The sequence below is a fragment of the Aedes aegypti genome, unplaced genomic scaffold (assembly GCF_002204515.2).
Source record: "Aedes aegypti strain LVP_AGWG unplaced genomic scaffold, AaegL5.0 Primary Assembly AGWG_AaegL5_hic_scaff_26_PBJ_arrow, whole genome shotgun sequence".
Lineage (NCBI taxonomy): Eukaryota > Metazoa > Arthropoda > Insecta > Diptera > Culicidae > Aedes > Aedes aegypti.
In genome coordinates, this window is record NW_018735927.1 from 75,859 (window position 1) to 90,014 (window position 14,156).

Sequence of the window (14,156 nt, forward strand, 5' to 3'; positions counted from 1 at the left end):
AATACCCCATATAACGGTACAACCGGAACCCTTGACCTTGTATGAAACACCTCCTCATCTGTTACCTATTTGTTCTTCTGTGTATAAACATACTCTAATTCACCGTGGACACGGTTCGCTCCATTAAAAAACAAATAAGGAGATTCCAAGCGGTTTAAGTGATGATAAACAGAGATCTCGCTTAGTTGCAATGGGATGCTCAACTGCTTAGGTGTTGTGCCAGAATGGATTGGATAACATGTTTAGATTACAGTTGTACGTGATTTGAATTCCTACCTTTTAATTACGTAACTACGAGGGTGGGAAATTCAAGTTCAAAATCAAGTAGCTTCGATCTAGGATCCATATGAGCAACAGAAACCGATTGTAAACATCTGAACGAGGCCTAGCGAGGGAGGGAACCTGTCCAGATAGGAATTTATCGTTTGATAAGTGAGTTATTGATAACAGGCGTAAACTTCCGTCTTAATCTGGGACTTCCAATCGAAGCAGCGATAATGTTTTTGAATAATGATATGATTGTTTATTTGGTTTCTAGAATCCAGTTAATAGTTGTTTATAGAAAAATGCTTAAGTTTAACGATTACTACGCGTATGATATTTTTAAAGTTTGTATGTCAGAACGTTTCTTTGTTCTATAGTTTAAATTCAACTGGAAATCGAAGAAGCGATGACATTTTTATGATCCAAGTCTTCAATCAGTTTCTAGAAGCCAAATAATAATTGTTTATAGAAAAATGATTAGTTATCCAATCACTATGCGTCAAATATTTTTAAAGCTTGGGTGTCAGAGAATTTCTTCGTTTTATACAGTCGAAGCTTGTTATAACGACATCGCAAGGGACCACCGTAATAGAGAAATGTCAAATCGAAGAAGTGATAAAGTGTTTGATTAATGGTATAATTGTTTATTCTGTTCCTACAATCTAAATATTAGTTGTTCATGGAGAAATGCTTAGTTATCCGTCGCTATCAGCCCTGAACTCGGCAATCCATTAACAAATTTACCATTCTCTCGTTCTATTGCAGAACCCCTTCCCTCACCGGGCATCAATGCGGGCTCCTTTGCCGACAGCATGTCCAACCTGAGTGACGTATCGTCCACCACAGCCATCCTAAATAATACCGCAGGCTCATCCGTTAACCCATCCAACCCGGCCAACAGTGTCAGCGGTTCCCAGTCGGGCTCCAGCCGACCACGGATGGACATTGCATGCGTCATCGACACAACCCACACCCAACGGAAGGCTGCGTTTGAGGAGGTTAAGCTGGCTTGTGTGCAAGTGTGTGCCAACTTGCAGCCGTTGGAGTTTGAAAAGCTGGACTTCGGTGAGCTCAACACGGTAGACAGTTTGTACAGCGCGGATGTGGTCGTAGTAGATCTAAGTGTGTGGGCTCAGCAGAGCACACTGAGCTATCATTTGGGCGTTCGGGAGAGTTTCGAGATGAAGGAGAACATTGTGATCTACAACGATGCGGATAGCGAGGCCACTTTGAGGATGAAAATCTCCTGTGGGAACTACACATTTGTGCCTTACAGGGCGGTGGATGGGGCGGGCTGCGTGGTGACTAATCCCAGCAAAGTGGGATATCTAGAAGAGGTTGATTCAAAAATTAGCCTGGTTAGCAAGTTGCGGAAAATCTTCCAGGATGTGGAGATTCAATCGAAAGCGCACTTGAGGGAGAAATTTCTGGCGGATTTGAGAAGTTTGAGGGACCAATACGCTGGCAATGTGGAGGAACTGCAGAAAATGTTAAGGAATATGAGGAAAAGGCTAGATGATCCTCACGTGCTGTCGAAAGAGATCGTTCAAACGTATATGCTGTCGTTGAGGGATGTTCAAGATTACGATGCCATGGTTCAGTTGGTGGATGATCTTCAGACAGTCCCCAATAAGCAACACTACATAAATACGGGAAACATGAACTACCTGTATGCCTTTGCGCTAAACAGGAGAAATAAGGAAGGCGATCGAGACAAGGCATTGAAAAGTTGTACAAAAGCCCTTGAGAAGAAGGAGAATCATTTTCCCGATATGTTGTGCCTTTGTGGAAGAATCTACAAAGATATGTTCGTAGAATCTAACCGCACTGATATGGGGTCGTTGAAAAACGCTATCACGTGGTATCGTAAAAGTTTCCAGATTCAACCCAACGAATTTGCTGGAATTAATTTGGCTACTCTATTGGTGATTGAGGGCAAAGACTTCTCGGACTCAGAGCTACAGCACATCGGGTTGACTCTGAACAATCTGATCGGTAAGAAGGGATCACTTGCGTCCATTAAAGACTATTGGAACGTGGCAACGTTCTTTGAAATCTCAGTATTGGCGGAAAACTACGCCAAAGCTATTCAAGCAGCAGAATGCATGTTCCGCCTCAAACCTCCAAAGTGGTACCTCAAATCAACAATCGGAAACATTACGTTGATCGATTGCTCTCGACGGAAGTCGGAAGAATCGCTTGCCTCAATCGAACAACAAATCTTCCAGTTTTGGATGGAATTTTTCATCGAAGCCACCAACGCCGAACCATCCTCCACCGTCCGTTTCCCTATTCTTATACAGGAAACTCAAAAAGTCCTGTTCCCATCGTACGTCTCGATCCATATGGATGCCGAGCAAAAATCAATCGACATTGTCAACATATGCCAGCAGCACGAAAAGGACAAGTGTCGTAAGGTTCACAATTTTAACTTCCTTGCCAGTCAGATCAAATCGGTCAGTTTGTACAAACGGGACGAGCGATGTGCCTTTCTGTATGTGCAGCAGAACTCCGACGATTTCCAGATGTATTTCCCGTCGGTGCAGTGTCGACAGCAGTTCTACGACCTTATTCTGCAAATGACTGCAGATCAGAACTCCGGGTTCATAGATCTGTCGACGGAGACGATGAGCGATGAGATCAAGTACGAATACGAGATGGACGATCAGGCAAGGAGGATCATGCTTGGTCGAGGTACGTACGGAGCGGTTTACGCCGCGAGGGATCTCGACACGCAGGTGAAGATCGCCGTTAAGGAAGTTCCGGAGAAGTACAGCCATGAGGTGCAACCTTTACACGAAGAGATAAAGCTGCATTCACAGCTGCGCCATAGAAACATTGTGCAGTATTGGGGATCGAAATCGGAGGACAACTACTTCAAGATATTCATGGAGCAAGTACCTGGGGGATCGCTCTCAGCATTGCTACGATCAAAGTGGGGACCGTTGAAAGACAACGAAGCTACCATTGCGTTCTACTCGAAGCAGATATTGGAGGGACTGAAGTACCTGCACGAACAGAAGATTGTTCACAGAGATATTAAGGGAGATAACGTGCTGGTCAACACGTACAGTGGGGTTGTCAAAATCTCCGATTTCGGCACATCGAAGAGATTGGCCGGAATCAATCCAGTGACGGAAACCTTCACCGGGACATTGCAATACATGGCGCCGGAGGTGATTGACCAAGGTGTCCGTGGTTACGGCCCAGCTGCAGACATATGGTCTTTCGGGTGTACGGTTGTTGAAATGGCTACCGGTAAGCCGCCGTTTGTAGAGCTCGGGTCACCGCAGGCAGCTATGTTCAAGGTGGGCTTCTACAAAAAGCACCCGGAAATCCCAGATGAACTCTCTCCTGTGGCAAAGATCTTTATCAAACGGTGCTTCGAGGTGGACGTCGACAAGCGGGCGACGGCTGCCGAGTTGTTGGAAGATCCATTCCTGTCAGAGTAAGTTTAATCAATGATTGAAGTATGGTTCGCTTGCTTATCAATTTTTGTCTCAACAGCAAGCACAAGAAGATGCGTGCATCGATCAGCATTCCTCCAACTACGATGAGTGCGGCAGAGTTCTCCCGAAGTGTCAGCATGCCGGCCGATCGTCATGTCAGCAAAACTCTAACCTCCCAACAGAGTTCGGCCAGCTGCAATACGCCAAGTATCAACTCTGAGGCTGAGTAAGTTCTCTATCTCTCTTTTCTATAAAAAAAAAAATTCAATATTTAAGCATCATGTTCGTTTCGACCTTTTTAATGCTAGTTTGCAATCGTTTTCTTCGTTTAACCTCGAAATGATTAATTTTCTTAACTGATATGTTTCTGTTCCGTTCTGTTTCATATTTTAAACCTGCTCATTGTCCTGCTTGATTTTGTTCCGACCACATGATCAAAATCGTTACAAATATCATTTAAAAACCGCAACAATCACCATTTCTGTACTGTGACCAAACCAAAAGCTGCCTACCACCGACATTCGCAGCGACCAGATCGGCATCGATCCGGAAGAACAAACATCTTGCCCATCTTGCGCCGATCCAAATGCCAAACCACGTCAGTAGCATTGGGTGAGTAACCGAGCTGAGAAGGTCCTCGCGACGCATAGACTATTTATCGTACACATTCTTAAAGACACTTTCTTTCTGTTCTTTCCTGTATGATTCTGTGATAATCATTAGTTATTTTAAATTATGTTGTATACGTCGTTGAGCTTATTGGCGTTTTTTTTTACAAAAAATCTTTTACTGGCCCTATCTCTATCAAGTCAAAAAAAAAGCAAATGGAATAGTAATCGAAGTTTTCTGTATTTTAGGAATCTTGCCGAAACTCCATCACTGGAAATCGAATCGATTGAACCACCGCCGGCCGGGTTCCAACTGAATCGGAGAAGTTCTTCCGGAGGATTGCTTTCGCCAGAGGTAAGCTAAGATAGTCTTCTTCTTCTCCTTCTTCTTCTTGGCATTACGTCGCCACTGTGTTCTTATGAGCACTTCCACATTTATTCACTGAGAGCTTTCTTTGCCAAAGTTACCATTATCGCATTCGTATATCGTGTGGCAGGTACGATGATACTCTATGCCCAGGGAAGTCAAGAAAATTTCCATAACTACAAGATCCTGGACCGACCGGGAACCGAACCCAGATCCCTTCAGCATGGCTTTGCACATTCCTTTCCTAATTTTCGGTTGCTACCGGCTTCTGGTGGTCTATTTTATCTATAGAATAGACTACATCTATCTATATCTATCTTGTATTAAATGAGAAAGTGCATTTTTAACTTCAAGCTGAAAAGCAGGTTCCAGTGAGGACATAATGCCAAGAAGTAGAATAAGAAGGATAGCAGTTGCCTTATCGTTGATTTAACCAACTTACTACTAGCAATCTAATCACACAACGTTTTTTCCCACGTCCTTACCCTTAGGTGGAACTCCCGACAACGTCCAGCAAATCTCCACTGTTGGCCGGAGAGGCTAACGAAAGCGACGGCTTTTACCTGCTCAAAAAGGACTCCCAACGTCGCGCAACGCTGCACAAGGTGCTCGAACACGACGAGCGCAAAATCTGCCAGGTGTGGATGGAGAAGATAGTATTTGATCGGAAGGAGGCTGTCGATATTACTCAAGCCCACCTGGAAATACTGATCAAGGCCCTGCGGACGTACATCACCGAGCAGAAGAAGGAACACCTGGAGGCCGCCATCAGTGGACTGAAGAAGAATCTGGACTTTGACTCGACGGGCATCGACCATCTGCACTTGGCGATGTACCGGTTCCAGGATGCGGTGATAACGGTGCTGCGATCTCACAACATAAAGCCACATTGGATGTTTGCGTTGGATAATCTCGTTAAAAGTGCCATTCAGGCTGCGATCATTATACTGTCGCCTGGTAAGTACCATTCATTGGGGCAGGGTTGTTACGACTATGCTGATCTAGACCGATTTTCAAAGTGAGTTTTGATCTTTTGCGCGGATTTAGAAGTGCGGTACAATGACCCTAGCTTTCGGATTCGCTCTCGCGCGTCTGGAGTGATTTTGTGTTAATAATTTTTGGTTTGCGCCTTATTCGCTGGACAGGACACGTGTCCGGTTTGCATTATTTATTCGCGGAAAAAGTATCGACGGAATCAAGACCAATCGTGCCCGGTTTGCGTTGGGCTAGTTTAAAATATATTGTTCAGACGAGGATGGATTACCTACTGGTGAGCTCATTTCATGCTTGTGATAATACATTTTTATCGTGGCAATGTCACGATTAGGGGAAGGTGGTGCAGTTTGGCCACCTTAAGAAGAAGTCGATAAAAGTGCTGAAAATATTATGGAAACTTTGGATTTTTGCGTGATTTCCAGCAATTCTTAGATAAATACACTAGATCTGTATGAGTTTTGTTGTCTTATAAAATTCTCGAATTAACGAGAGATTTTTCAAAATTTGTCATATTTTAAGTCGATTTTTTACCGATGGGGTGAAATGAGCAAATATTACCGCAGAATATTTTTAAAATATTTCTTAAAATGTTTCTCAAATCATTGCCATGCAATCTTTAAAAGTCTATTCAAGTTTTTATACTACAGCAATTTTCCTAATAATTCATTTCAATCATTCCTGAACGATTTTTTTTTCGAGATTATGTCTGATGTTCTTCGAGAAATTCTTTTACAAAATCATGCAATATATTATTCAGAGATATGATTGATTTTTATTTTCGATTATCTCAGCAAATTATCTATGAAATCTTCTAAAACTTCCTTGAAAGTCCAGGAGTTCTTTCAGAGGTTCTTGTTCATTAAGGATGACTTTAAAACATACATAAGTTTTATCAGAAGATACTCTAGGATTTTTTTCACGAATTTATCGCTCAGAAAAATTTTCTTGGCTTTTCCTCTGAGACATTCCTGTAAGAATTCGCAAAAAAAAAACTTTCAAGACTTACCTTAGAAAATCTGATAGAATTAGTGCAGGAATGTTTTGTAGAAATCTTAGAAGGAATCTCGGGAGTAATTGCTGAAGTTATCTTCAGATAAATTTCTAGTTGAAATCTTTTATAAATCCTGAATGACAATTTTACAAATTCCTGAATGACAATTTTATAAATTCCTGGAGGGATTTCAGGAGAAGTTAGTAATTGAATTTTAGAAGATGTTTTAATCAGGAAACTTGGAGGATGTCTTAGGGAAGTGTATGGATAAAATCACTGAATAAAATCTTGGAGGAATAAGAAACTCTCTGATTTTTTTTGACGTTAACTACGTCTTACGGCAATATACTGGGTGTCAATTGAAAATCTAAATTATTGCGACCGTCATGAAATTATGTAAGATTTTGAATACGTTTACCTCAGCCATTTATTGGTAGATGTTCAATGTTTTCCCACCAATCGATCGGGAATTTATACAAAATTTTACACAAATTAAGAAAACTTTTGAGTTTTGACGATAGACTGTCGAAAATTGTGAATTTTCGATCCCTTTCTTACGCAACAAAACACGTGGGTTGGGAAGCACACAATAAAAGCAGACCAATTTCTGCTTCTTCGCTCATTCTTCTTTTGACGTTAACTACGTCTTACGGTAATATACTGGGTATCAATTGAAAATCTAAAATAATGCGACCGTCACGAAATTATGTAAGATTTTGAATAATATTAACTCAGCCATTTATTGGTAGATTTTCGATATTTTCCCACCAATTTGTCGGAAATTTATACAACATTTCACTGAAATGCAGAAAATTTTGATTTTTGACGATAGACTGTCGAAAATTGGGAAAATGTCGACCTCTTTCTTACGCAACCAAACACGTGGGTTGGGAAGCACACTATAAAGGCAGACCAATTTCTGCTTCTTCGCTCATTCTTCTTTTGACGTTAACTACGTCTTACGGCAATATAATGGGTGTCAATTGAAAATCTATAATGTTGCGACCAGGGATGCCAAGCCAATTTTCAAAAAATCTGGAAGATTTAGAAAATTTGTCTGTAAAAGTTCTTTTTCTTCTTTCTGGCATTACGTCCCCACTGGAACAGAGCCTGCTTCTCAGGGTAGTGTTCTTATGAGCACTTCCACAGTTATTAACTGAGAGCGTACTGTGGCCAATGACCATTTTCGCATGCGTATATCGTGTGGCAGGTACGAAGATACTTTTATGCCCTGGGAAGTCGAGAAAATTTCCAACCCGAAAAGATCCTCGACCGGTGGGATTCGAACCCACGACCCTCAGCTTGGTCATGCTGAATAGCTGCGCGTTTACCGCTACGGCTAACTGGGCCTGTCTGTAAAAGTCTGGATCGCTTATCTCGTGTATGGAGAACCTTACAAATTATTTACAAAACCTTACAAATTGTTTACAAATTTTATCTGGATCTTCCAGATTTTTGTAAAATGGGGCCTCAAAAATCTTTAATATTCCAGACAAATTTGGGAAGGTTGGCAACGCTGGTTGCGACCGTTACGATATTATGTTAGAGTTTGAACTAAAGGAAGGCTGCAACTATGACAATCGACTAAAATTCAAATGCAGAAAATCACTTGGCGTAGTTAACGTCATGCGGTCGTGTCTTGTACACAACCCCCTCTGATTTTTTTTGGAGGAATTTTTATGATTTCCGAAATAATCTTTGAAGAAATTCCATTTCTGTGGTACTTCTTGGGAAAATCTAGACTAAATTCTTGAGATATCCTTAGCAAAATTTGTGGACAAATTCCCTAGAAATATTCGTAGAGAAGTTCCTTGGGAAATAATAGCTAAATGTACACCATTAGAAATTTTCGAAGTAATATCTGAACATACCTGAAAGTAGACATGAAATAATTTCTGATGAAATTCCTATAGCAAATCATGAAAAAAAAACACATACGAGCAGTAATACTTGTCGGAATTCTACTTGAAGAATTCTTAAATAAAAGTCTTAGATTTCAGAGAAAAATCTGCTCCTATTAGGTTTTGTTTTCTTACTTCCTCTTTTTACCTTTTTTATTCCTTTTAGGTCTCTTTATCAGACAACAAGTATTTCTAATTTCTAAGGTACTCAGTTGCTATCAGCATTGAAGAAGGAAAGCTATCTTAGTCTTGTGGTAACGACTGGTATCCTAAGGGCCTCAAACTTTTTTTTTTTAAGGCACTCTGTGCTTGTGGCCACTACTGTGCCGGAATCAGGTGATCTGTAGCTTCTTTATCGATACAGATCTATTTTTAACTTATCTATATTTAGATCAACTTTCACTCTCTCCTTTTCTTTTACTCTCACACCGAGCAGGTAGGAGAGAGCTCTGTTGTTAGTGGAGGCTAGCTGCCTGCGAAGAGGGTCAGTTTGTCTCAGTCACCATCTGAAAGTGACGGAGGATGGGTGTGCTTCCCAAAGCACGGTCCTCCGTGAGGCGTCTTCTGGTGGCTGGACGGGTTTTTTGTGGAGGGGCTGGGAATCGAACCCATGACCTTCCGCTTATGAAGCGAAAGCGTATCCTCAAGGCTACAGACCCCCTAAGGGGCTGTCCATTTATTACGTAAGACATTTTTCAGGGTTTTTTGTTTCTTAGCGGGAAGATAAGCAGACGGCTTAGAAGCGGGAATTTATGGGCGATTAATCGAAATGATTTCGAATGTACGGGACCGTTTCTACAAGAAATCGTCCATATTGGTGTTCATCCACAATTTTATACAAGGCTTCAATATTGTTGTTCGGCATTTTGGGAGGTTTCAACAGGGATCGTATGTGCTTTTTTCGAAGAATACCCTTATTCAAATATCGCTTCATCAGCGTGTCCTAAGCGACGGCGTAGTTGTTGGCGGTAATCGTGATGAACTGGTTCAGCCTGGCAGCCTCGCCTTTCAAAGCCGCCCGAAGGTATAGGAACGTGGCCGGCGGGGTGGGTACCTTGATACCAAACCAGCCTTCACACCGAAATAAATTCTTCGACCTTTCCGCGCATCGCTAAATTATTCTAGACGAACTCATCGGAGTCATCCATCTCTTCGTACTCTTTTTGTACAATTTTGTACGCGCTCTATACCTTCTCCAGACGATTAAAATGATGAGGCAGTTCTTATTGATGTTGATCAGGGTTGTAGCTGCTAAGAACTGGTCCAATCGTTAGAGCGTCTCGATGACGTTTTTCGTCTTCGACCGCTTCTTATCGGGCATAGCTTCAACTTATTCCAACGCAATCAAGCTACAATGGTCAGAAAAGTCGACGTAATCGTCGACTTCCGGATGATAGGTAATACCAAAGGCTCCGGGTGGGGTTTGGAATCAGCGCAAAAGCTAAAACGGTCGGAATAGACCAAGAATAACCGCAAAACCGACGATAAATGGATTGGAGAGGTACTCATATTGTACCTCCATTAACGAGGCCTTGTATTTTATCAAACAACAAAATCGGAGAATCTTCTAAACCTTTTTCAGGGATCCAACATATGTTTCAGGGGCTCTTGCAGTAGCTAATTAGGTAGGCTAAGTGAACCAGCATTTTGAGCGAATAAATTCAGTGTTATTGTGCATATTACTTCCACTATCTGAGAATCTATCCTATATCTTTCTGAATCATATGAAACTGCGCATCAAATTTCAAAATTATGCTCCCGAAAGCACATTTTTGAATAGCTAGATGCACTTACCATTCTATAGCTGGTTCCAGGTGCCATGGGGGAAGTGGCCATTATGGATCATGTCCGGAAACCATAGCAATATGGGTATCAAACTTCAATATTTCAATATGTTTAGCTTTCGGAAGCATTCTACACTCTCCGTAACAACCCTGTTGATGTTACTGTTACACGAAATAGGATACTAAATATTTTGGTCATTTACAGAACTGGGACGGGAACCTAGCTGGACATGGTCACAACGATGGATGGACGATGAGGACGATGACGGAGAAAAACGACCTGAATCGAGGGGACGCAGCTCGCGGTGGCATCGACGACGACGATGACGATGGGGAACTGTCAACGTCCGGTGTGGGCACTGTCAACTCGGTTACAGTACCCAAACCCGCAAAGTTGACTCGCACAAAGATGGTTAACGATCAAATTGCTGCTCTGCGAGCAAGAACTTAAGGACTGATGGAAGATCTGTACGATCTCACAAAATGTATCATGGAGTTTTCAAGACAGCCCTTAAAGGGCAGTCCATGAATGCAGATATGGTGCGCGCCTTGGCTACACAGCTGATGTCGGTGGCTAGTCGACAAGACCACAATTCCCAAGGATATGCTAGTGAATCTGGCGGAAAGTCCTGTAATAGCAGATGAAGTAGATTCCGCAAACAACAACTTTTTGAGGCCAACAGTACCAACAAGACAAAGTTCGGTGCGACCGGGGTTGGACCGGAGAACCCCGGTTCGAGTGGCCCCATTCGACGGAGTATCCGATTCGATGGCTGCCGGGAGTCAACCGGATACGCGATTAGACGAATGGCTAGTCCAGCATGGGTTCAACGATCACGGTACGAAACACTATCCACTTCGAGGAATTCAGTTACGAAGATTTTATCTACGCAATGGATCAGGAAAGATCTGCGCAGGATTGGTTTGAGGTAAGTTCCTTCAGTATGTATTGCAGATCGTAAACCTCTAACCTTCAAAATCTTACAGAGTTGGCACCGAAGTGAAACTGTGGCGGGCGATTCGAGCACACCGGCATCGATTTCCTCAGCCGCTGTGGTCTCCATCGGATAGTCGCCATCCAGCTCTCACTCCCAGTCGTATTCCTCCTCCTCTCTAGTGACCGTTCTTAACGCCAACGGTGGTAGCGTTGATGAACCAGCGCTCAAACCGATCTCCAACTCCAACAGTTACGACTCGACCCATTCGGCGTGCACGACAGCGTCGTCGGAATACGAAATCGTGCAATGGATTTGATTCGTCTTGAGGAAAACGTCGAGCTACCTGTGGACGGAACGAAATCAGCAATAGCAAGCGCAGCAAGAAGGCTGCCAAAACGTGAGGCAATAAACCAGTGAAGGTAAAACACCCCTTAGCCGGTGGAACAGAATCACACCACTTCTTTATAGGCAAGCTTTTAGAATAAGGTAAGCAGTTATTTTCCTCTCATTTTCTCAATCTACACGGAACTCCTGTTCGCTCTGGCTCTCTTGAGTGGAGAATTCATCGTTCAATTTGCAGGTTTTTAACTTAGGGCTCGTAAGCCAAAGCATTATTCAATCGTCTCGGCAAACTATGTCGATCATTGTTAAGAATGTTAGCTCTTTGTAAAAGTGCGGTATCGTGTCTCTCTTTTGTTTTTATGTTTGTCTTCAGGTTCTGAGTAAATCATTAGGCGGCTACTGTTGTCTTTTGATGTGTTATCTAAATTGTTACATTATCCTAAAAGTTTTTTTTCCCTTTCGTATCAAAATTGTTGATATTAGCCCTAGGAGAACATTTTTTAAACGTATGTAAAGCTTCGAAAGTGGCAAAGCGTGTAATAGCAGTTGCCATATTTATCTACTTTGTTAAGGTTAAAAGTAGTACGTGTATGTCCGATGCATTGTATGATTTACAATTAAATTGTTGTATCTTCTAAGAGGTCAAGTTGAAATCATTGATTCGAGTTTGATTTGAAGTTAGATGACTAATATCACAGCCAGCACATTTTTTAAGACACCTACACTCACATTCAACTGATTGTGTCGCTTCTGTCGGTTGTTTGTCTCTGAAAACGCTCTTCGAATTATTTGATTTGCTGTTTAAAATGTACAAGAAGAATCCGTTAAACCGTTGTGAAAGTACAGTTTTTGTGAGCCTTGCATCATCATTACGAATAAAATCCTACAAATTGACTGCCGTTTTCGTGATTAAAGTGGAAATAGATAGTTCGACTTGTCCCGCCATGGATTGTAAAAAGTGCCACCTCCCCGTCAACACAAAAGATCAGCAGTACATTTACTGCAATGGTTTGTGCGCCGCAGTTTCATCACGCTATTTGTGTTGGATTAAATACAGTTCAACTTGCTGCTGTTATCACCGCCAAACAAGAATAGTTTTTGGCTGTGTGACGAATGTCTGGTTGAATTCGTTCGATGGAGAAAAGAACGATGTGAAATGGAATCTGTATCAATCGCCATCAGCACCCGATCCAGAACCGAAATGCGTACTTGAACGTGACGTAGAAGAGCTGAAGTCCAAAGTGGAAACCATCCTCTCGATGCTTGCTTCACATGCGGATTCTGTAATTCGACACTCGACTCCAACCTCGTCGATAGTTTTTGATGACACGGTAAAAGGATCGAACCTAATCAGTGAAACGTCATATGCACTGGTCGGTTATCGGAGTCAATTGGCGGAGATGATAATTTCGATCTGCTGCTAACTAATATCAATGCAACGGTTTCGGAAGAAGATGTTCAACGCATGGTTTGTCGATGTTTAGGAGCCCGTGGATAACGAGTGCAACAACGTTAAGAAACTGGTTCCGCGGTGGATCGACTGTAAGTACGTTGGATTTCGTCTCGTTCAAGATCGTTCTAGACCGGAAGTGGAAGCCTGCAGCGATGATGTCGTCTACTTGGCCGAAAAATATCAAATTTCGTGAATTCAAGCAAAGACTTTGTACGTGGAAACCCGACGATATGTAATTTTGCTACGAAATTGCACTTAGTATGATGTTTTAGGATTATGATGATATGTTTAGCCTCTTTTTTTGTTATCTGTGTCGATGTGTATTAAGCTGGTAATATTTTGATGTTGTCTGTTATTAGATAGTACATTCAATTAGACTCATAAGAAGTCGTTGAATTAAATATCAATAAATACACTGCCATACTCACATAACAGTCCCTTATTCTATGGGATTTCCTACATAAATGGGACTGTTTTGCGCGTTAATGCTTCCAGTTGGCATTTTGACCTTTGAAGGAAGAACCAACTAGACCACAAACTTCAACATGTTCGACTCAATCCAATTCGCGGGCGTGTTGTTAGAGCTACATCTTCGTTGGGTCCCCAGGTCCTCCAACTTTCTTCAGAGAATTTAGTCCCTGGTTTAATGTGGATGATGAATGATTTTTCACTAAAGCACAACCCAATGGATTTCTTCAAACAGATCTCATAATAGTTACTACAGATAGCCCGATTTTATCGAAACATAGTAAAGCATACTATATTTATTCGAACTGCAGTATTCATACCAAAAACAAATACCGGTTGTATCAGCCTCCTGTAATCTTATCGTATAGATAACATGCACAGAAATTTTTCAGACCTTACTAAAATACTTTTTTGTTAATAATTACTTCTCAAAGTGATACCCATAAATAAATAACTCAAAAACTTGTACGAGAGCAAAACTCAGGTAAAAACAATTAGTCACTTGCACTAAAAGATCATTAGCTACAATGCACAGTGTTGAAAGGTGTTAATAAATAAATAATTTAATCCACTCGAATTTGTTTGGTGGTGCGGA

General features: G+C 41.8%; 1 protein-coding gene across 3 annotated transcripts; it reads left to right on the forward strand.

Moving 5' to 3' along the window:
- Window positions 1-292: 292 nt before the first annotated feature.
- Window positions 293-5,725, forward strand: LOC110681039 (mitogen-activated protein kinase kinase kinase 15). 3 transcript variants are annotated; one of them, XM_021856807.1, is made up of 6 exons: window positions 295-432; window positions 1,030-3,712; window positions 3,772-3,939; window positions 4,218-4,325; window positions 4,571-4,676; window positions 5,180-5,725. In XM_021856807.1, the coding sequence occupies exons 2-6, from the start codon at window positions 1,077-1,079 to the stop codon at window positions 5,708-5,710; spliced, it is 3,549 nt and encodes a 1,182-aa protein (XP_021712499.1). In that variant the 5' UTR covers window positions 295-432; window positions 1,030-1,076; the 3' UTR covers window positions 5,711-5,725. The 3 variants fall into 3 exon arrangements, with proteins under 3 accessions (XP_021712500.1, XP_021712499.1, XP_021712501.1); XM_021856809.1 differs by lacking the exon at window positions 295-432 and adding an exon at window positions 780-898; XM_021856808.1 differs by lacking the exon at window positions 4,218-4,325 and having other exon boundaries at window positions 293-432.
- The last annotated feature ends 8,431 nt before the right edge of the window (window positions 5,726-14,156 follow it).

Coding starts and splice junctions, on each gene's coding strand:
- LOC110681039 (XM_021856807.1), top strand. CDS start 1,077: ATGTCCAACCTGAGTGACGTATCGTCCACCACAGCCATCCTAAATAAT. Junction 3,713..3,771: donor GAAGATCCATTCCTGTCAGA/GTAAGTTTAATC, acceptor TTGTCTCAACAG/CAAGCACAAGAAGATGCGTG. Junction 3,940..4,217: donor AGTATCAACTCTGAGGCTGA/GTAAGTTCTCTA, acceptor CCAAACCAAAAG/CTGCCTACCACCGACATTCG.